Source organism: Solanum lycopersicum, chromosome 12, assembly GCF_036512215.1.
Source record: "Solanum lycopersicum chromosome 12, SLM_r2.1".
Classification (NCBI taxonomy): Eukaryota; Viridiplantae; Streptophyta; class Magnoliopsida; order Solanales; family Solanaceae; genus Solanum; species Solanum lycopersicum.
In genome coordinates this window covers 25,747,148-25,770,581 of record NC_090811.1, presented here as the reverse complement: position 1 = coordinate 25,770,581, position 23,434 = coordinate 25,747,148, and the positions used below count along the sequence as shown (strand labels likewise).

The 23,434-nt window shown below is 35.5% G+C and overlaps 1 protein-coding gene across 8 annotated transcripts in view; it reads left to right on the top strand.

Moving 5' to 3' along the window:
- The window catches only part of LOC101259130 (uncharacterized), a 72,042-nt gene that overhangs the window by 38,600 nt on the left and 10,008 nt on the right, over positions 1-23,434 (top strand). For 3 of the 8 annotated variants that reach the window (XR_002026415.3, XM_010315827.3, XM_069292774.1), the window contains 13 exons: positions 1,545-1,683; positions 3,777-3,873; positions 3,958-4,020; positions 4,208-4,317; positions 6,997-7,101; positions 7,666-7,739; positions 10,083-10,158; positions 13,252-13,470; positions 20,727-20,798; positions 21,274-21,345; positions 22,929-22,993; positions 23,100-23,202; positions 23,273-23,404. Coding sequence is in view for 4 of the 8 variants with exons in the window: in XM_010315827.3 (XP_010314129.2) it covers positions 1,545-1,683; positions 3,777-3,873; positions 3,958-4,020; positions 4,208-4,317; positions 6,997-7,101; positions 7,666-7,739; positions 10,083-10,158; positions 13,252-13,470; positions 20,727-20,798; positions 21,274-21,345; positions 22,929-22,993; positions 23,100-23,202; positions 23,273-23,404 (1,327 nt within the window). In the remaining 4 variants the exon portion in view is untranslated. Of the gene's footprint in view, positions 1-1,544; positions 1,684-3,776; positions 3,874-3,957; positions 4,021-4,207; positions 4,318-6,996; positions 7,102-7,665; positions 7,740-10,082; positions 10,159-12,098; positions 12,135-13,251; positions 13,471-20,726; positions 20,799-21,273; positions 21,346-22,928; positions 22,994-23,099; positions 23,203-23,272; positions 23,405-23,434 lie in introns of those variants that run through there. The other 5 variants (XR_011213510.1, XR_011213509.1, XR_011213508.1 and 2 more) reach the window with 3 other exon arrangements.

Below are 23,434 nucleotides of genomic sequence, written 5' to 3'. Positions count from 1 at the left end.
TATTTGATGAACTGCTGAAGTCTATAAGGTCAGCAGTAACCACTGTGGTAGTGTGTGTGCATATATATATATACTAGTGTTACGGCACGTGCGTTGCACGTGTGTGTATATATACTTCATTAGAATAATTTAATTTTAATATATGAATAACATCACCTATGGTGAAGAATATTTCATTTTCATTAAGTTTTCACCTTATTTTTGTAAAATTGTATTCTTCTCCTTTTTGCCCCATATATATCATATAGTTATTGTCTTATGAAAGAATCTGGTATCTCATGGAAGTTGTTTAATGATATAAAATATTTAAATTTTTCAATAATAAAAATTAATAGATGAATAAAATGTAAAGTATTTTTTATAGAATCATTAATTTGATTTAAGATCATTTTATGATAAATTACTATTTTCTTATCTATTTTTATATATAGCTAGTAAGGAGTGTATCTAGTTACATAAAGAAAAATTATATGGAACAATACATCAAAATGAAATATATGTTCATGCTATATAGTGTTCCATTTGATTTAATCCCTTACCACTAAAACTTCACTTTCTTCGTTCATTTTTACGTACATATTTATTAAAAATAGTTATTATCATGGCTGTGTTATCATATTATAAGTTAAAAGTTAAAGTGAAAATCTATTTTTGAAATAGTGAATTTAACATCAAAACTAATAATTCAATGGACTACGTCGATACCCATTGTTTCAGAAAAATTAGGAAGAAATTCCTTCATTTGAGGGAAAAGAATAAAATATTAAAAAAACAAATAAGAAATAGCTTACCCAAATCCTATGCCTTTTTTCATGTATGTTTAGTATTTTGTTTCTACCACAACTTTTCGTCACTATCATGAAAATGGTGAGAAAAAATACGAGTGTGATTTGCTACAATTTTTTCACCAACTTTTCTTATGAGGTACCTCGAATTTCGAACTTAAATCATTTTTTTGCAAATAACACTTGAGATTTTTTAAGAAGAGTAGAGAACTTAAAATATTGTAGCTTTAAAGTGAAAGGAAACCCCTCTTTTAATAGCTACCAAATAGTAGTATGAATAGGTGTTAATTATGCCTTATCCAAAAAGTAACAACCTTTCGAAAAAGTCACTACTTATTGGAAAAGTCACAACCCTTTGAAAAAGGTACAACTCATCCGAAAAGGCACAACCCTTTAGAAAAGTCACAACCCTTGGAAAAAATCACAACCCTTCGGAAAAGTCACAACCATTTGAAAAAGTCACAATGCTTTAATTTGAAAAGGTATCTACTTTCATAAAAAATAAAACTGATTAAATAAATAAATAAATAAATAAATTAAATTGAGTATTTTTAATTGGGGTATTATAGTAATTCAACATTCATGTGTGGGAGTTCATGCTTTTGAGGTAGTATATAGAATATAGATAGATAGATACATAAATGTATATGATGTGACTATCAACACTCATGCTTTATTCTTGCAGTTTAATGGTTATCCTTCAGTTTTTCTCTTGTTAGAATATTTGATTATGTTAACCACTTCTACTGTAATGCTCAGGCCTTATGGCACTCTTAGTTTGTTGTCCGCCCTGATGTGTGAGGTCATTAAAGACCTTATGGCAAGCCACACTGAAGAGGAGACGTGGAGCTGGGTAGCACGTGATATCTTGTTGGATACTTGGACTACACTTCTGATGGTATTTCTTTATACAGCTTCCAATGATGTTACTGAAAAGTTATGGGCGTATGATGTTTTTAGGCATACTTGAGGTGCATTTAAGCACTGAAGTTAGTTGCAGTGTCGATTATCACACTCAAGTTCTATCAGATGGATTTCTCCAAATTTTATTCCTTGTGCAACTGTTTGACCCAATCTAGCACTCAAGCTGCTACAACCGTTGCTCTATATTCTGCTTTTGCACTAGATCGAGAAACCATAGTCTGTTTCTTACTCTTCCAGGATAGATTACCTTCTACATTATTATATTGACCTTATTTATATTTTATAGACACTATATTGCATTCCTTCTCCACGCTGGACACTGTACAATCCTACTTCTATTTCTAATAGTGAAAATCTTTATAGCTACATAAATGTGAAGTCGCTATGCCTATTCAGATTTTTCCATATAAATTGGAATGGATGGAATATTATGTATGTAGCTTTTCTAAGTTTGTGCCTTTCTTCACTAAAGCGCAGCACCTTAAGCCGCATTAAACACGACATTTTTCTAGGCTTTCTACATTCTAGACTATGCTAGTGCACCTATTTCTTAAAGCGGAAGAGAGAACATTATGCTGTGCAAATGAGGAATTAAGAAGTCTGTATAGGGGGCAATATATGTATAGTATTTTTGAGCAGTGTTTTTTTTTTTGGCATATAACGATCAATATTACTGTTTGAACTGTCCAAAGGTTTTGGAGAGTTGGTTTCCTTCCTCCAAAATACCAATTTTCCCAGAACACCTTTTGATCTTGGACGGCGAGCTGATTGCTTATTATTTGCTTCTTTTTTGAACTCATGCTTTAGTAACATTTTCTCTTTCAAGTACATGCTATGATGGAGGACAAGGCATTACCTTTCTTTAATGTCCTAATTGTTTGTATTAAGTTATATTGCTGTTTCACATGGTCGTGTAAAGACTTCCCAAGGGGTTTATAGAGGTACTGGTGGTCTCACCTGTTGCCTGTATGTTCATATTAATTTCTGATAATTTTTCATAATTGAAGTGCTAGCATAGATAAACAACAAGAGCTAGGAACTGCATGCTTGTATGAAAGCCTTAAGAGATAGAAAAGTTTGCAAGTGATGCTATTCAAGAATGTTGAGCTTCTCTTAGATTACGAACACTGTAGGACTTGTGACAAAAAGAGGAAAAAATGAAACAGAAATAACAAGGGAGTGATAGTCTAATGGTTAGAGCCCTCCTCCTTCAAGCATGAGACTTGGGCTTCAGTAAGCAGGGGAGCAAAGTGGGGAAGACCTATGGGGCTCCTGTGTGCAATTTTTTTTGTTTTTCTTTTTAAAGGAACATGCTTGCCATATTTTTAAAAATAAAATAAACTTGTGAGTCTTTAGGATATTTCCATATACAATTGATATAAGAAGACCAATAGTTGTAAGTTAACAACTCATAAATCCAATCTCATTGCGTATTACATTTTAATTTTAACAGTAGTTGAAGTGGTTTGGTTGCTTCCTTTCTCTTTCTCTCTCTACCTTCCCTTTTTGTTATTGTATTTTTTGAGGGGTTGGAAGGGGGTTGTTTTAGCAGCTTTCGGTGTACAGAAATCTTAGTGTGGGTTTAATTAGTTACCGTGATTTAACCACCCTTCAGTTTTAGAGTATTGGTTCAAGCTTCATAAGCGTGAGCCTATTTTAGAATATCTGTGGCACAGGATGCAAGAATGTAAGTGGTGGTGCACTCTCTCACTAATTCTATGTGGTTGTGAAATTCTTTGTTCTTTCTTAGTATATAAATGTCTACACTGTTTAAAAATGCTGACACGTCTTCTAAACGTTGAAGATTTAAATGTGTATAGCATTAAATATTGCTTTGGACAATCACAGCCTAGTAATGGTACTACTATGTTAATGAAATTTCGTAGTTAAAATATGTAAAATTCAACTTTTCAGATGGAGATATGATATCTACATACACACAAAGAGAGGCATATATATATATATATATATATATATATTAGTGTGCGATCTATACACACACCAACACTAATAGTCTTTTAAATATCGGTACCCGTATTTTTATATATTTTATGTACAACATTTCAGCCTTTGGATGGTTCTATTAGCTATGCGGTTATTCCATTGGAAGGGATTGGTGCTACATCTCATCTATTTGCCCTGATTGTAGAGTCTGAATTAAGAGGTAAGTCATATATAATACGAATATAAATTCTTGATTTAAAGTTCTTACTGTGTTGGTGACTTTGTAACATGATCCCTTATGTAGCTGCTTCTGCATCCGCCTTCAATGATGAGAATGAGACTGATTATCTTCAGGCTTCTATTGCTGGTAGTTAAATATACTTCATTCATTAATTATTTAAGCTTCTTTTTTCGGTTCCTTTTTCTAATGTCTATTATGACGTTACAATTATCTTTCTATTTTGTTATCCTTTATATCTTCATAGTTGTTTCCTTTTTTTCTTTTCTTCCACCTTTTGTACTTATTTCTTATTCTTTCTTATTGTTTTTTTTAGCTATGGATGAAAGATTGAGTTCGTATGCACTTATTGCTCGAGCAGCTATTAATGTTACTGTTCCTTTTCTTATACGACTCTTCTCTGAGAAATTTGCCCGTCTACAACAGGTACTTCGTCACTCTAATCTCTTGTTGTTTTGATCTTGGGGATCTGTAAGGTAATTCAAACTGTTCATTCAGATAGCAAACTTGTCCCCTTTTAGAATTTATCTTTTCAACTTATTATGTTTTTGTATTTCTGAGCATCCTTTAGCTTTTCTCAGTATTTTAGTTATCTGTAGAAGTTAAAAAAATGATATATGCTGTTACATGTCAAACTCAATCAACCTGCTGGTTTGTCTTTCTTCTTGAAGTGATATCATCATCCAAGTGTTTAATTGTTGATCCACTATTATTTTTTGTCTGCATTTCCTATCTCCAAAAATCCCGCCTAGGAATCTTTGCTCCATTTTCCGTTGGTGTTGTCTTTTTTCTACTTTGCCTACTTGTGAAGTCTCTCTTTCATGTTAGAAGAGTCAATTTTGGATCAAATGCATTTCCAGTATAATTATGTTTCTGTGTTTTTGCTAGTTCTGTATATTCTTTAGGCATGGAATGCTGATGTCACGCTGCCCCGAGCTATCCCTGAGACGTGGACACGAAATCTAGGACCACAAGTGATCCCAAGCTAATCCTGCTAGCATAATCATGAGCATACTAAAGATAATAAACTGAATGCGGAAGCTAAATCATAAATTAAACTGAAAAGATGGGGAATACCCATATTCTTTAATTGAGATATTTGAAAATGATGAGTTTAATATAAAGGAAATATTAACTCAATACTAAGGTGAAACTATTTATGTCTGAAATAAGCCTCTATCTGATTAGAAATGCTGGGACAAGCCCTAGCTAAGTCTAGCAAAAACATAAACTAAATGACTAAAAGACTAAAATGAACTCATGACTGTTGTCCTCGGAGAATGAGGACTCATTACAAAATATGCTGAACAGGATATCGGGAATCGATCTATGCGTAATTTGGATGCTGAGAACTTGAACCTTCATCACGAGAAGATGTAGCGCACGTGTGCGTCAGTACTTGAAGGTCCTGAACATGTAGGATAGAGTAAAGCTGCAATAAAACAAAACAGAACAAACACAAATCAAGTATAATAATCTGAACATGATATGCTGAATACTGAAGTAACTGAATGCAATGATCAATTTATAGCATGCTGGAACTAAATACTAAATATACTGATAAATGCTCAATGTAATAGAGTTAGACTGAACAGTGGGAGCTACTAATAACCGATAATAAAACCACATGAGCTAAATGTGGAGTCCGATGTATACGCCCCATTGAAAAGACCCAATATACCCTACCAGAGGTATAAAGGCATGCTGTCGTGATCACTAAATTGATTGGCCATAGAGGGGACTTACAAGCTACTTGGCTAGTAGTTCTGAGACTAAGTGGGTACACTGAATTTTAGTTCAACTCGGTATTATGCTACTCCCAATGAATAAAGTGATTAAGACATTATGATTGAATTTTTGTATATGCTGGATAGCTCAAAACTGAACATGCAAACTGAGAATGCAACAATTATTCTGGTAATTATGTATTTATAACTGAAGCATGTATATCTAAAGTAACCGAAATATCTAACCTAGCATGTGTAATTCAAGAACTAAAGAAATACATAACTAGGGTTCTGAAATTCATGCTATAAACTGAATAATAACGTTACAATCTGATTTGGAACATATAGCTAATTAATTTATAAAGTTCTATTGAAGTTCTAGAAACCCTAGGTCTAATCATGATATGGGAATCAAGAATCTGAATGAAAACTAAAGGCCCAATGGATGAAAGGAATCCACTAGTGAAATCCCACATACCTAGTGATGAAATCCACGGAGAAATATTTAGATTTCGGGTAAGTTTTAGTTTTGTTTCTAGGCTCAAACTTACTAAAATCTGTGATTTAGGGTCAAAACAAAGTATCTTAACGTTTAAACGAGGTGGGAAATGACCAAAAGACCCTTGAGTTAATTGCTATCAGACCAAACGACGACCTGGATTGACGGGCCGTCGCCCATCGTCTGGGTCTGTTCGATAGACCTTTACTAAAACAGGTATAGCTTTTTACTCGATGGTCTTATTTTTGCAAGGTCGGTGGCTATGGAAAGCTAATTCAATTATCTATCTTTTGGTATGTCATGGGACACCTAATTCATTTTGTGCTAAGAGTTATGATCATTTGAAGTTAACCCAACTGCAATTTCCCCCTAACTGTCTGCTAATTTCCACCGACGCTCATACCTACGGTCCGTAGCTCCATCTACAAACTGTGCTGGTCAATCGTGGTTCTTGTGAGTGAGTGGGTATATCGGATTTTGACTGACGGACACAGACTACGGATCGTAGGTCTGTCCGTCGTTCGACACTTGGTCAAATTTTCTGGGCTGCGTCTTAGGGGAGTTTCAGTCACAAACGACGGATGTGCAGTACGGGTCGTGGGTCAGGCTACGGTCCGTCGATGGTAACCGTCGATTGCACCTGTAGATTTCTGAAAAGCTGATTTCTGGTCTGTTTTAGATACAGAGTGTTAAAGCTAACTTGCTGAACTCTCTCCTTTTATGTAACGTAGGCACCCCCCTTCCCTGGGTTAATGTAGAGCAATTGTTTTATAAATACAGCAATTTGTCCCTAGTACAGTCTTGTATGTCTGCTAATATTATATACATGTGTGTATACGTTACTGGGTGTAAACCACATTTTCTTCTTGTCATGTGTAGGGCAGAGGCTTTAGTGATCCAACTCAAACTTTGGAAGAGCTCTACTCACTTTTATTAATAACTGGGCATATTATAGCAGATGAAGGACAGGGTGAAACACCTTTGGTACTGAAAATCTTTCTTTATGCTGGTGATTTTTTGGAGAGATTTTTGTGCTGGGATAATGTCTGTTCTGGAAATCCTTTGAGACGGCATTACTGATTGCATTAATGCAATACATGATTACTTTTTTAGTTGCTTTATCATTTTATTCTGAATGTCATCAGTGTTCTGGCTAGCCTTAACTTTTAGCTTAATGATAACAGACAATTGTTTACCTTCAAAACCATTTGATATGATTTTAAGATCTGCACCTTGGCCTTAGAGTCCCCCTTCTTTAACATGTCCCTTCCAAGTAGAAAGAAGAAAGGCAGATGCAGGATTAGGCAAATATCGGAAGGCGGTCATTAATTTGTGTGTATTTATTGGTTTATTTCTCTTTTCCAGTATAATATAGAGTTATAGACATGCTCTATTGTACACGCCCTGCATCTGCTTATGCTGCATTAGTGATTTCTATCAGTTCCTTAGTTGTAAACACTAATCTTTGAAATACACTATTTTATTTTCTGTTGTGATTCCATTTCCTATGGTTCTGTACATGGGGTGAAATTTGTTACTTCTCATTAGGTGCCTGATGCTATACAATCCCAATTTATGGATGTTATGGAGACGGACAAGCATCCAGTTGTCATACTTTGTGGGTAAGTTCCTTACTTCCTCTCCGTGGATACTTCAAAAAGTAAGATATCTAACCATTCTCTATCACTATTTACATGTTGTCTATATCATAATGTATTACATCAATTTATCTGACTTGAAGGTTCCCATATTGCTTAGCGTGCAAAGTATCAATCTTTTTTGATGACCATGGTGTTCAAGCCCGCTTGTGCCTCCTTGACTAGTTCCATCTGTAGCGGGTACTCTACCCTCGAAGGCTTGGGAAAATAAGAAAAAATCACCTAGTATTTTGTTTCACTGAGAACTTCATTGACCACTAGGCCACACTTTTAGGTTCCATGCGAAGTATCAATCTGTAGAGTTTCTTGGGGTACATTTTTTTTAATGAGATTTAGACGTCTGAATTTGTATGCACATCTATATATTAAGATCTTTGTCTCTAGATTTGAACATCGATTGTATATCTAAACATAATAAATATACAATTGTAATTAAATGGTAATAAAATTCATATCAAACAAACATGAGCGAAATTATCCCAGGGATTTGGTCTAGTGGTAAGAGCGCAACAAGTAATGTGTGTTAGATGCACGTAATGGGTTCCAACTTTTTTGCAGACAATTTTTTTCATTTAAGTGGAAAAGAGTAAATGGGAGGGCCTGTTATTCATCCAGTTTTGAGTGTGAGCCATGTTACTAGTTTCTCTATCGTAAAAAGAAAAATACTCTTATAAATGCATGAATTAGCTCTCTTTACTTTCGACTAGGGTTTTAAGACCAGAGGAACACCAGGGGTGTGCCGAATTACAAGAAGAAGCTCAAAATGCAAGCTGTGATTGAATCTATCGGAGCACGCGCCTTCGTGCACCAACTTGTGAGAGGCCAGGTCAAACTTTAGATGGAACGTAAAGAAACAACTCTTCTCTCACAATTGCCATAGATGTTTCTCCAAAGCTATTCTGTTCCTTCTTTTGTGTTGGTTAGGAAATGCGGTCACTCTTTAAGAGAGGCCCATGATACTAAAACCTTTCCAAATGTATAGAAAAGTTGCCAAAATTTGAGCCCACTAGGCTCTGATACCACGTAAGAAACAAGGCATTGCCGAGTAAGTTGTATAATATATTACTCCCAAAGGTAACAGGTAAAAATAAATGTGCATATGGTTCTAAATATGGAGAGAATACAAAAAAGAAATCCTATAAATCTTCTGTGAATCCTTTTAAATGTGCTACCTTCATTACCTCAGAATATGTATACATTCATTCTGTAAAATTAATGGAAGTGGAATTTCCTTGAGATGTGTTAAGAGATGAGTTATTTGAATGTTAGTATAGGACATGAATGAAATTGGTGCTGTAAAATTACATAAAATGTTGAATATCAATGTAAAAATTATCCAAATCAGATTGTTGACTGGAGATTAACTAGTGATGCAGGGTTTTAGCCATCCTCGTTGGCCTTTTTCTTGCCTTCCGTCATTTGCAACAAAAAGTTTTCCCCAACACGAGAGTAAGATGGTTTTTTCTTCATACTTCACTGAGCATTAAATACTCAAAACCTCTTTAAGATGAGAGGGCTAATGAAGTGATTCCTCCCAAGCAGTTTGTTGTTTATGACACAGAGGGTCTTATTCTCATTTCCTGCATGACTCGCCAGTCGCCACCTGGAGATCAGCAATGGTGATTTCTTTGTGTCAAGATGAACCTTGTGTTATTCCATCTCCTTTTAGTGAATTCTAGTACCAAGTATGTCTTGCAACTTTAATACTCATAAGTGGAATAAAGCTTTGTAAAAGTGTCATGCTAGTTGCTGTTTGCTGTATCTTGTTAAGAATTCCCATATCGAAAAAGGAATGGGAATTAGGTCTCCTTATATGGACTTCGACAGTCCTCCCCTCATGAACTAACTTTTAGGGTTGAGTTAGGCCTAATATCAATCCTTACATGGTATCAAAGCTAGGCCCATCCCAATTCTTTGTTCACCAATGTTGGCCCCCCATGTTATAGTGTCCTTGCTCTAGTTAACGAGGTATGGGCATCGTGGAGTGTTAAGAATTCCCACATCAGAAAAGGGATGAGAATTTGGTCTCCTTATATCGACTAGGACAATCCTCCTCCCATGAGCTAACTTTTGGGGTTGAGTTAGGCCTAAGATCCATGTTTACATGTCTCATCAGAATATAAATTTTCAATTGGGGCATAAAGCTCCAAAGAATTGAGCAGGAAATTTAAAAGTTAATCCTTACTTACCGACTTTATATCTGCCATACAATGGAGACTTGTGGTCCTCCGATCTTCTACCTTCTCTTTATTTTTGTCGTATTGTTGTATGCAACTTCATACTCTTGTCTTATTTTGTCTGGTGCAGATCAATAATAAAATTTGCTGAGCAGAGTTTAAATCCAGAGATGAGAGCGTCGTTTTTTAGTCCAAGGCTAATGGAGGTAGTTTGTCAAAATTTCTGCTCTATTAAGATCTTCAACATGATTAGTTATATCACCTGCAATGTATCCTTAATAGCTCAACATTCTCAATCCTGTCATATCCTTTTACACACTTCCACAATCCTCAAATATGTGTGAAGTATTATTTCTCTGTAAACCCAATAAGACTATTTTCATGAAATTATGCTAATACTTAAATCCTTTTATTTCCATATTGATTATTATGTTCCACATTTGCCACTCTCTTATCTAGGCAACAGCTGGAAAAAATAGAAGGAAAGAAAACAGTACTAATTCTCAAGATCAAGTCCAATCATGATGTGAAATGGAACTTTTTGGTGTTTTTTTTTGGTGTAAAGGAAATTGCATAGAGGAAGTAGATGAGATGTAGATTTCTTAGGTTCTCTATAAAGCTTGAATGCACCTTGTAACTTTTTGGAGGTGGACAACATTCCTTAATGCTGAAGAATACGACAGTACTAATTCTTAAAAAAAAAAAAAAGATCCACAATCCCATAATAATTACTTCGAAGGGTTAGTTGGTTGATGATTCAGTTAGACACGACTTTTAATGCATAAATTCTTATACACTGAATAACATTACGAGGATTGTTTGGTGAGAATAAATAATATGGGAATTAATATTCAAGATTACATAACTCTTTATCCACGTACTGTATAATACATGTATTACTTATTCCACCTTCTAAATGGCATAAATAATACATAGATTTTCATGCAATGTTTAGCTTACGGTATTAAAAGTCACTTAAGATATGTGGATTTTATATTATAAACCAAACCTCGTATAAAGTTATATCGAGAATAACTAGTGATGTAGGACTTTGTGCTTCATAAAAATCGTTTTAATAAATTAGTACAAGTTTTATGGCTTGATATTTTGCTTATACCACGTCGGACTATAACAGTAATCAAATGTGAGCTGAGTGTTGGATCATGATAGCCATTGTACTGTTAGGAGGGGGGGGGGGGGAGCTACTTTGAGGCTGTCAGGACCAACATAAATTACCCACCCTCTTTTTGATCAAAACATGTTGTTTTATTAAAAAATGATAGGCTTAAGGACATGACGATCGATGTGGTACAAGGGGAATAAGCTGATCTTTACTAAATATCTGTTCCTAATCCTTATTGCCGCACCAGATACATTAACACAAGTTCAACGTTTAGTGATATTTTCTGCACAAGTTTGGCAATATTTGGTTCTGTAATTTTGCACTCTGCTGTCTCTTAAGTTGGACAAAAAAAATTGAGCCCAGATGATCCTTGTGACTAGGTTTATATGTTAATAACCTTTTTAGGTATGCTTTTTCAATTTTAGAATTCCTGATGTCATACTACAATGTAGTGGCCCTTTGCAGGTCTTACATTCTCAGCTATCAATCATATCATATATTTATATAAAAGAGAATCCTAGACCCACCTATGTGGCGCAACCACAAATCAGGATTCCCTTTTAACTTATTTATTTCCAAAATTAGCCTTCCCTGTCATGAAAAGTTGTGACTTTTAGGAAAAGTTGCGACTTTTTACGGAAAGTTGCGACTTTTATGAATTTTACGAAGAGTTTCGACTTTTATGAAGAGTTAACTTTAATGAAGAGTTATGACTTTTACGAAGAGTTGGAACTTTTATAATAAAATTGTGACTTTTATGAAAGATTGTGACTTGTCCAAAGATTTGTGACCTTTTGATAAGGCACAATAAACATTTATTTACATTACCCTTTGTTGTACATAAATAGAGGAATTTTTTCTTTAATCATACCCAACGAAAATTCTGAACTTATTCTTCTGCACAACTTAATATTTGTGCACTTTGCTCAAGTTGAGTGACTTACTGACACAATTATTTTTGTATAAACACACTGACGAATATAATCATTCTGTCCTGAGAGGATCTATTCCTTTAAACCTCAGGTACTAGAATGAAATAATTCTCGTGCATTCAGTGGGCTCAAAGTTTTCCTTTATATTTCATTTTATTATTAAAATTCATGGTATGTTTTTTACGGTCATTAATTTATACTTATTTTATTAATTTTTGTTTTTGAGTACATGTTTTAAATTTTTTTGTTTATGTTTATGCTTTTGATCGTATGTTTAAGTAAAAATATGTTAATCAAGAGTTTAATGTAATTATTAGACTATTGGTGTCACGTAGATTATAATTCTTAAACTTGTAAAATAAATGACTTAGATTTTTATAGAGTTTTTAGTGGCTAAAAGATCCATGAGATGTCCAAGAAGGGACTTAAAGTGTTCAAAAGCTATGTGGTTCCACACTACCTTGTAGTTTTATTTATTCAACTTTCTATCTTTCGAGATATTCAATCGATTAGTGACATCCAAAAAATAAAGGAATTTAGTGGGATAGTAAGTATTGTACTCAACCTTAATCAAACGTTTGGGGTTCAAATGTTGAATTGGAGTCAATGAATTTGAATAAGAGACTTGCCAAGACATCATTTAATCCATATTATTTGAGTGACATACATTATTTCATTGAAACCCAAGAGATGTGTTTTTATATTTTAATAAACTTATAAAGTACACAACTAATATTTTAATAAACTTATAAAGTACACAACTAAATATAAGATGTATAATATCTATTTTTCGTATGTAGAGACCTTGAATAGGAGAAGAACTCTTGCAGTTGATGAATAAAATGTTTGTACCACTTTTTGAAAATACAAATACAGACAATGAAACAATTACATATCTTTTCGAAAGACTTTGGTGATGAACAACTACAATAATATGAAGAATTAATAACAATATTCATAAACACTTAGAATTAAATCTTTTTCGTTTTAAGATTAAAAAACATTTCATATCTTCTTAGGATAAAATATGCTTGAAAGTTCATCATAGGGTTGTACCCTCTCGAAAACACTTATATTATCAAATGTTCAGAAGTAGATTATTGATGTAGTTCACCACCGTGCGAAGCGCGAGCAATTTACCTAGTTCTTTAATATACTTCAAGAGTTCTGTGTGCATCCTCGATACCTGCTTATATTTTTCATGTTACACACTCAAGGTTAACTCATATGCTCATTCTGTTCAGGCGATTGTATGGTTCCTTGCAAGATGGTCAACTACTTATCTAATGCCACTTGATGAAAATAAAATGAGTGCATCTTCAGATGATCACAAGGCAAAACATCACAAAAAAGTATTGCTTAATTTTTGTGAAGAGGACAACCAGGGGAAAGCAGTGCTTGATCTTATTCTTCACATTTCGAAGACAACGCTCACTTCATATCCTGGAGAGAGGGATTTGCAGGTAGGCGAAGTAGAACAACCTTTCGTTGTACAATCACAATGACCTAAGTGTGTCTGTATTCAAGCATAATTCAGTGACTGCAATTGTCTAAAGTGTCCACATGTCCTTGTTGGCCTGTCCCAAATCTGTGCACTTCCTTGAAGAGGATAATACTATTTGATGTCATTCCAAATTTAAAACAAGACATTCAATTTAGGACTGGTATTTTGTGTGGAGGCCGTAGTAGTGCAACACCTTATTCTTTTGGATATCCTATTATCTCAAATATTTATTCTTAGTAAATGATAGAAGCAAGTAAACAACTTGTTAGCGAGTTTCATTGGATTTATTGCCCGTATAGCCGACTAGGCATTTTCCCACTCTTATTGTGGAAAAGAAGTACTTTTCTCCTCACATCTGAAGTGTTTATTACCTCATTTAAATAAATTGGTTTTGTAACTTTCTTTTTTTATTTAAGATACAACAGCTTCTCTGGTGTGCATTCAATGTGAGTCTAGTGTTTTGCATTTTTATCATTAAATTACGCCTTTTTCATATTCGGTAGGAATTTAGGTGTTCTCGGGCACAACCTGCCTCAACGAACTGTTGGGGTTTAGACTGACGAGGGTATAAGGGCAATTTATTGGTATCCCATAGAATGAAAAAAGAGTCCATAATAAATATAAAGAATGAAGGTACTCAAGGGTTTTGCTTAGTGGGCAATGAAACGGGTTGAGAACCATAAGGTCTTAGGTTCAAATCCTATCAGAGACAAAAAAAAACACTAGGTGATTTCTTCCTATCTATCCTATCCTTGGTGATAGAGTTACCTGTTGCTGCTGATAGGTGGAAGGTGTGAGAAATATCGAAGAAAATATTATTGAATTGTGTATCTAAATTGTTACATAAAGGCCCTATTTATAGACACTACATTGGAATCCTTTTCCAACTAGGATACCTATTCCTATTCCTATTCCTATTTTGAGTAGGAAATACTTATTTCTATTCTAAACACTGCCCTCAAGCTGGTGCACACAAATCATATGTACCTAACTTGTTACAAATGTAATTAATACGAGGACTTGTGACGGACTTGGTGAAGATATTCACTAGCTGATCATTTGAATTCACGAATTTCGTAACAATATCTCCTGAGTCTGACACTCAATCTCAATGTTCCTAGTCCTTTCATGAAACATTGGATTTGATACGATATGAAGAGCCGCTTGATTATCACACACAACTTCCATCTGATCAATTTTGCCAAATTTTAGTTCTTCACCAACTGTTTGATCCAAATTAGTTCACAAGTTGTTGTCGCCATTGCTTGATACTCTGATTCCTCACTAAATCGAGCAACCAAATTTTGTTTCTAACTCTTCCACGACACCGAATTACCTCCTCCTAAAACACAATATCCGGATGCTGAACTTTTGTCAGATGGTGATCTGCCCGATCAACGTCTGTATATCCAATGATATGCTCATGGCCTTGATCCTCAGAGAGTAGTCCTTTATCGGGACTAACTCCATATATAGCAGAATATGAACAACTGCTTCCTAATGACTTATCACAAGCGGAAGTCATAAAGTGACTTACAATATTCACTAGAAAAGTGATGTATCATTCAACTTTCTAACAAGCCGTCTTAATTTTTCATGATTACTAAGTGACTCCCCCTATCCCGGAAGGAGTTTAACATTGGGACCCATAGGAGTGTCAATAAGTCTACATCATATCATTCCTGTCTCTTCAAGAATGTCTGAGGCATACTTGCGTTGAGAAATAACAATACCTGATCTAGATTGAGCAACCTCAATGCCTAGAAATTACTTCAATCTGCCAAGGTCTTTAGTCTGGAGTGCTTAAAGAGAGGTTGCTTCAAATCTGTGATACCATCTTGATCATTACTAGTGATAACAATATCATCAACGTAAACAACCAAATAGATACATTGACTTTGTGCAGAATGCTGATAAAACACCGAGTGATTAGCTTCCACTACGAGTAATGCCAAACTGCTAAATATAGTTGTTAGAATAGAAATAAGTATTTCCTACTTAGAATAGAATAATGAATAAGAATAGGAATATGAATCCTAGTCGGAAAAGGGTTCCAATGTAGTGTCTATAAATAGGGTCTCAATGTAACAATTTAGATAGACAATTCAATAATATTCTCATGTATTTCTCACATGGTATTAAAGTATTGGTGAGAATAAACAAATCACCATATGTCTGTCAATTTTCCGATGACGATTGGGATTGATTTTATCAATTTTTATTCTGTGGGTATTGTGCGAAAACCAACTCCACCCTGAGGCTCGGAAAGCTCCCGTGACCAAACCCCAACCAGAACTACCGGAAAACACCACTGCACGCGCTCCCATGTGCCGATCAAAGGTGGTAGTTTTCAGCGAAATAAAGCTCACACGCCGGCGCATAAGGGCTTTTTCGACCATATTTTTTAGAACTTTTTCGACAGCTAGGGTCGTCTAGCCATTCTTACCCAGCCCATGCTTTTTTTAACCAGATTCGATCACCGGAATTAGAGTTCCGACTATTTTCAGGCTGTTTTAGACAATTTTTTTTTATTTTTTTCGAGATTTGAATTTTCCGACAATGAGATCTCAATAATCATGATTTTTTTGTTGTTCCCAAGACAAATTTAGCATAATGTCTTTTGGGTGATGTTTTTTCGTTCTAAAAATATAGGAATTGGAGTTCTAGCGCTACAATCACTTCAAAACTTTTATTGGGAAGTTCAAACTATTTATCTAGGGTTTTGTCGATTGAGTTGTGGTGCAAGGGTGAAGGTGTCCAAGATCATTTAACGAACAGGACTTATGTGATAGATGTAAAGGCAAAGACTAGTGAGAGATGCAAAAGCCAAAGCACATTGAGAGACAATAGATGCTTAATCATGTAGTCTCCTATGGCGTTCGATTGATTCCAAATTGATGTCCTTGTTTCGCCCATTCCAAACATGTTATACAGTTTCGAAAAAGGCTTGTGCTTTATACACTAATGACATATCTCGATTCTATGATGTGATATCTCGATTGACCAACTTAAAGAAACAAGAATTCGATGTCTACCTACTTGTTACAGGTACAAGCAGTGATGGAGGAATTCGACATGTTGATGTCAGTAACAATGAATGTGAAAAAACAACAATAACACAAACAAACATTGTTTCTAGTTCTTACTCTTGCTGGACTTTCTCTTGATCATGATTCTGTGCGTGTTCAGATTTTAGCACCCTACAGTTTCTACAATCGATGAATTATTCTCTCGTCTCCTTCGTCTTGCGGCACCTAATCACAAAGTATTTTTTTCACCCACTGTTGACTCCTCAATTCTCGCATCTCAAACCTTGAAAAGCGTACATATTAGTCTATGGAGTATCGGCGAGGGAGGACGTTTTGGGAAATCACGATCCAAGTGTAGTCATAGTCATAAGCTTGGACACACTCGTGACATGTCATATTTTGCATGGTCCACCACCCAGTTATGATCCTATTGTTCTAAAGGAATATAATAAGTTCCTTCGAAATCGCGCAAGTAAACAGACATCTCCACCAGTAGCATATGGTGCTTAACATAATCAATCATCCAATAATGCTCGTATTGTTCAGATAGAATATGATGAGTTCCTTCAGTATCGTGCACATGATCAAACATCTCAAGTAGTTTCCGTTGCACAACCTGATGTGTTTGTTGCGGGTAATTCTTTTGCTTGTATGTCGCAATCTAGTACTCTGTCGCAATCTAGTACTCTTGGAACATGGGTCATGGACTCTGGGGCTTCTGATCATATCTCTGGTATAATCACTTTTATCCAATATTGTTTATTCGCAATCTCTTCCAGCTATTACTTTAGCCAATATGATCCAGACAAAACCAAAAAGGGTTGGAAAAGCCAAACCTCTATCTTCTGTCACCCTAGACTCTGTTCTTTATGTCTCTGGTTCTCCTTTTGATCTAGCATCTGTTAGTCGTTTGACGGAAGCCCTACCATGTTGCATAACTTTTTTCGATGATTTTTATCTCATACAAGACCGCATTACGGGACAGATGATTGGAACAAAACATGAATCACAAGGCCTTTACTATCTTACCTCTTCGAATTCCTTAACATCATGCTCCATTACAGATTCCCTAGATCTAATTCACAAACTTTTGGGACATCCGAGTCTATCCAAGCTGCAAAAGATGGTGCCTAGTTTGTCTAGTTTATCAACATTAGATTGTGAGTCGTGTCAACTTGGGAAACACACTCGTGCTACGTTTTCTCGTAGTACTGAAGGTTGTTGAGAGTTTATTTTTTCATTAGTTTATTATGATATTTGGGGTCCTAGTAGAGTCAGTTCCACCTTAGGATTTCTTTATTTTGTTAGTTTCATTGATGATGATTCAAGATGTACTTATTTTTTTTATGAAAGATCATTCTGAGTTATTTTCTATTTTCAAAAATTTCTTTCCTGAAATACAAAATCTGTTTGGGGTTTCTATTCGTACTTTTCGTAGTGATAATGCCTTAGAATACTTATCCTCTCAATTTCAGGAGTTTATGACTCACCAAGGCATTATTCACCAGACTACTTGTCCATACACCCCTCAACAAAATGGTGTAGCCGAAAGAAAAAATCGGCATCTTTTTGTGACCGCTCGTACTGTTCTCCTTGAATCTAATGTTGCATTTTTGGGGAGATGCAGTTCTTACGTCTTGTTATTTGATAAATAGAATGCCTTCTTTTTCTATTTAGAATCAGGTTCCACATTCCATGCTGTTTCCTCAGTCACATCTCTATCCTATCCCCCTCGTGTCTTTGGGAGCACATGCTTTGTTCATAACTTAGCCCCAGGAAAAGATAAATTAGCTCCTCGTGCCCTCAAATGTGTCTTTCTTGGTTAATCTCGAGTCTAAAAAAGGCATCGTTGTTATTCACATGATCTTCATCGATACCTTACGTCCACTGATGTTACATTTTTTAACTCTTAGCCTTTCTATACATCTCCTAATCATCCTGATGTATCTATGGTCTTACCAATACCTCAAGTTTTACGTGTGCCAACCTTTGAGGAATACAGTTACTTCTACATCTCCAGTTGTAGTGCCACCACTACTAACTTATCATTGCCGTCCACGTCCAACCCTAGTCTCAGATGATTCATGTCGTGCGCCTGACCCTGCTCTTACTGCGCACTTGCCTCCACCTAGCCCACCGCTTGCACTTCAAAAAGGTATATGATCTACTCGAAGTACTAACCCCCATTATACCTTCTTAAGTTATCATCGTCTATCATTACTCCATTATGCCTTTGTGTCGTCTTTGTCCTCTGTTTCCATTCCTAAGACTACAGGTGAAACACTTTCTCATTCTGGATGGAGGCAAGCTATGGTTGACGAGATCTCTGCTTTACATAAGAGTGGTACTTGGGAGCTTGTCTCTCTTCCTATAGGTAATTTATTGTTGGTTGTTGTTGGGTTTATGCAGTTAAAATTGGTCGAGACGGTCAGGTTGATCGACTTAAGGCTCGCCTTGTTGTCAAAGGGTATACTCAGATATTTGGGCTAGATTATAGTGACACTTTCGCTCCTGTGGCTAAAATAGCATATGTTCGTCTTTTTCTATTTATGGCTACCGTTCGTCATTGGCCACTTTATCAGTTGGACATTAAGGCTGTTTTTCTGCATGATGATCTTGAGGAAGAAGTCTATATGGAGCAACCACCTGGTTTTGTTGCTTGGGGGGAGTTTAGTAGCCTTGTTTGTCGATTACGTAGGTCACTTTATAGTCGTGAACAGTCTCCACGAGCCTGGTTTGGGAAGTTCACCACAGTAATTCAGGAGTTTGGCATGACTCGTAGTGGAGCTGATCACTCTGTGTTTTATCGACATTCTGCACCAGTTTGATGTATCTATTTGGTTGTTTACGTTGATGATATTTTTATCACCGGTAATGATCAAGATGGTTTCACTGATTTAAAGAAACATCTCTTTAAGCACTTTCAGACTAAAGACCTTGTCAGATTGAAGTATTTTCTAGATATTTAGGTTGCTCAGCCTATATTAGGTATTGTTATTTTTCAATGCAAGTATGCCTTAGACATTCTTAAGGAGACACGAATGATGGGATGTAGACCTATTGACACTCCTATGGATCCGAATGTTAAACTTCTTCCGGGACAGGGGGAGCCACTTTGTAATCCTGAAAGGTATAGACATCTTGTTGGAAATTTGAATTATCGCATAGTGACTAGACCTTAGACCTGCCATCTCTTTTCCCTTGAGTGTTGTAAGTCTGTTTATGATTCCATTTGTGATAGTCATTGAGAAGCGGTTGTTCGTATTCTGCGATATATAAAGTCAGCTCCAGGCAAAGGACTACTCTTTGAGGATCATGGCCATGAGCATATCATTGGATATACAGATGCTGATTGCGCAGGATCACCCTCTTGCAGACGTTCGACATTCGGATATTGTGTTTTAGTTAGAGATAATTTGGTGTTGTGGAAGAGTAAGAAACAGAATGTGGTTGCTCGATCTAGTGCAGAATCAGAATATCGAGCAATGGAGACAGCAACTTATGAGCTAATTTGGCTCAAACAATTGCTGGGAGAACTAAAATTTGACAAAATTGATCAGATGGAACTTGTGTGTGATAATCAAGCGGCTCTTCATATCACATCAAATTCAGTGTTTCATGAAAGGACTAAGCACATTGAGATTGACTTTTATTTTGTCAGAGAAAAGATACTTTCCGGAGATATTGTTACAAAATTCGTGAAGTCAAATGATCAGGTTGCAGATATGTTCACCAAGTCGCTCACATGTCCTCGGAGTAATTACATATGTAACAAGCTAGGTACATATGATTTGTATGCACCAGCTTGAGGGGGAGTGTTAGAATAGAAATAAGTATTTCCTACTTAGAATAGAAATAGGAATAGGAATCCTAGTCGGAAAAAAGTTCCAATGTAGTGTCTATGAATAGGGTATCAATGTAACAATTTAGATACACAATTCAATAAGATTTCTCATATATTTATCACAGCAGCACTGTTCTTAATTAAAATTAGAGCATTCCATCTGAAACAATAATCAGTTTTTGTCAGTATGATAAACAATATCAGCACATTAATGTTTTATTAGGAACTTGCTACTATGATTGAACTTCTCTAGTGTTGTTTCGGGTAATCTGTTATTTCCTTGCTGTTTATTGAGACTGTTCATTACAGCAGCTCTGATACATTCTCCTTTCATTTTGACAGGCACTAACTTGTCATGAGTTGCTTCATGGACTTGTTCGGCGGAAGAATGTTTGTGTGCACCTTGTTGAATTGGTGGGTCCTTAGACGAGTAGTACTATTTCCATATCATGTTTGAACCCTTGATGAGGTGGTTCTGTTTTTCTTTGGGTTTTAATTTTGCATGGAGGGTTCCAGATAAGATTGCTTGGCATTGGGTATCTTCCACACACCAATTATGTTTCCTCTTTTTATTGCTCATCTTTCTGTCAGTCAATTGTGGATAGAGATTTTAGTTTCAGTTCTATCTAATCCGCCATCAGAACTGAGCTTTGCTTATTGTTGTTGTTTAGTCCTATCTCATCCTCAATACATAGAGATATTGATTAAGACTAAAAGTATCTATGTTCTATATTATTTGTCGTACTATAAAAATTTTAAATGTTTAGAGAGGAATTTATGATCAACTTAATCTCCATGTGCTGGAACAGGTAATATCTTCCTGGATTCTTAGTCGGGAGTAATGATTGGAATATCATATTCATCCCAATCTGCATTATTTGTCTTGCAGGACTCATGGCGTGAGTTGGCAAATGCTTTTGCAAATGAACAAACTCTATTCTCACTAAATGCTGCTCACCAGGTACCAATCCATACTTGTGATTCTTTTTATGTGAAAATAGATCATTGACTTAATTGACAATGTACAAACGTGCACCTTATATAGGAGTCTTACTGTCCTAGGATACTATAATACGGTAGGTAATCAAACCCTTTACTACTAGGGTTGTAAATATTCTATAATGAAATACATATGGTATCCTATAAAATATCCTATTTGATTTTACTAATTCTAGTATAATGACTTCTAAGAATGTAGCACAAATTCACTTTATATTCTCATAGGTTCTCCTAGACTTCATGTGCCTAAACCAAATTGAATTTGCTTATTTTAGTAACTTGGAAAGGGTCACACCTAAATCTTGTTGGAGTAGTACACAATAACAAAAGATACTGTATCTAGAGTTCTTTCACCTGTTAGCAGCTGGTAACTGCAAAACGAAATAAAGTGTTGCTTGCAATATACACTTGAAGGACTCTATCGATTGAGAGATATGGTAGAGGAAATCTCAAAGACGTTATCAATGCGGAACAATGTCAGAGGTCGTTGCTCATGAATATGTAGCTGGGCTGGTTGTTTGAAACAAAATGGTGCGGAAGCAATCCTAGAGAGACTATTGGCACTTGAATAGTCGCCGAAGATGAAGGCACCAGCTGTCGAAGAGAGTATCGCTGTTGAACACAAAAAGAGAGAAGAAATGAAATATTGGTCTTCCGAGTGGCATATATTGTGATACCGCCTTTCGGTAGCAGAATCCATTTGAGTTTCTACCAAGATCGTAGAGGCTCTTAAACCATGTGAAAATAGAAGAGAGCTCATTGGCTTGGAGCACGTTTGGATTAGTTGAATTGAATAAAAGTAGCTTTAAAGTACTTGAGATTTTAAGCACTTTTGAAGTGCTGGAGCTGAATTTAAAAACTAGTTACATGTTTGTCTAGAAATGCTATAACATAAAATAAGTGGTTGATATGTTTGTTGGAAAAGTGCTTTTCAGATGAATTCCTTTTGAAGTGACTGAATTGCCCTTAAAGCTGTTAACACTAAAAATGACCTTATATTTGTTGAAATAATTCAAATACGAAATAAGTTGTCTTTCAACTCACTTTATGTTATAAATCAAATAAAAATATTATTTTTATAGAGTAAGTTATTTTATTGAATAACATTTGATATCATAAGCTACGTAAAACCCACCACCCAAACGTGTTAGCTGTGGTACCAAATGTTTATTCTTTAAGCATGAAATTCAGCACCTTTTTACATAAATATTTTTTAAAAAAAATTCTGCAATGCATAGTACACCAAACCAAGCAATGCATAAGAAATAATCTCTGCACAATTAATGCAAGCAAAACTAATAAAAATATTACTAATATACTCTATTTAGCATAACTGTTATCCACTCTTAAAAAACGACCCTTGAATTGGAAGGTAAGCGAGTCCTCAAAGACTTCTCCATCCTTTGAGTTTGGAGTGGAGAGGGATGTTTTTGTAGGTTCTTATAGCTTCATTTACCAACATACCACTACACCAAACATGGGTTTCCCTTAAATTTCTAATGTAATATTTCCTGCCAACTCTAACTGTTCTTTGTCTTATTACAGCGTTCGCTTGCTCAAACCTTTGTTCTTTCAGCTTCTGGCATGAAAACTCCAGAGGCCTGCAGCCAGTAAGTAGATATTCTTTCTTATTTCCTTTTTTTTCTTTTTGCTTTTTATTATTTTAATTTGTTGAACATCTAATATTGGACGAATTGTCATTGCAATTGTTCTTAGGTATGTGATAAATTTGACAAACCATATGGCTGCTAATCTGGTGGAACTCTCAAACCGAAGTGATCTAAAATGTGTAGCTGAACAGCCAGATATTATTTTATTGGTAAGAACAGTCTGGAAAAGAATTATAGCTTTTAGCGTTGGTTTCTTAGTAAATCTGTGATAATGCATAGGTCAGTTGCTTGTTGGAGCGACTTCGTGGTGCTGCTAGTGCGACAGAACCTCGAACACAGAGAGCTATTTATGAGATGGGTTATTCAGTACTAAATCCACTCTTGATGTTTATGGAAGTTTACAAACATGAGGTATAAAGTATATGAGATAATAACTGTTGA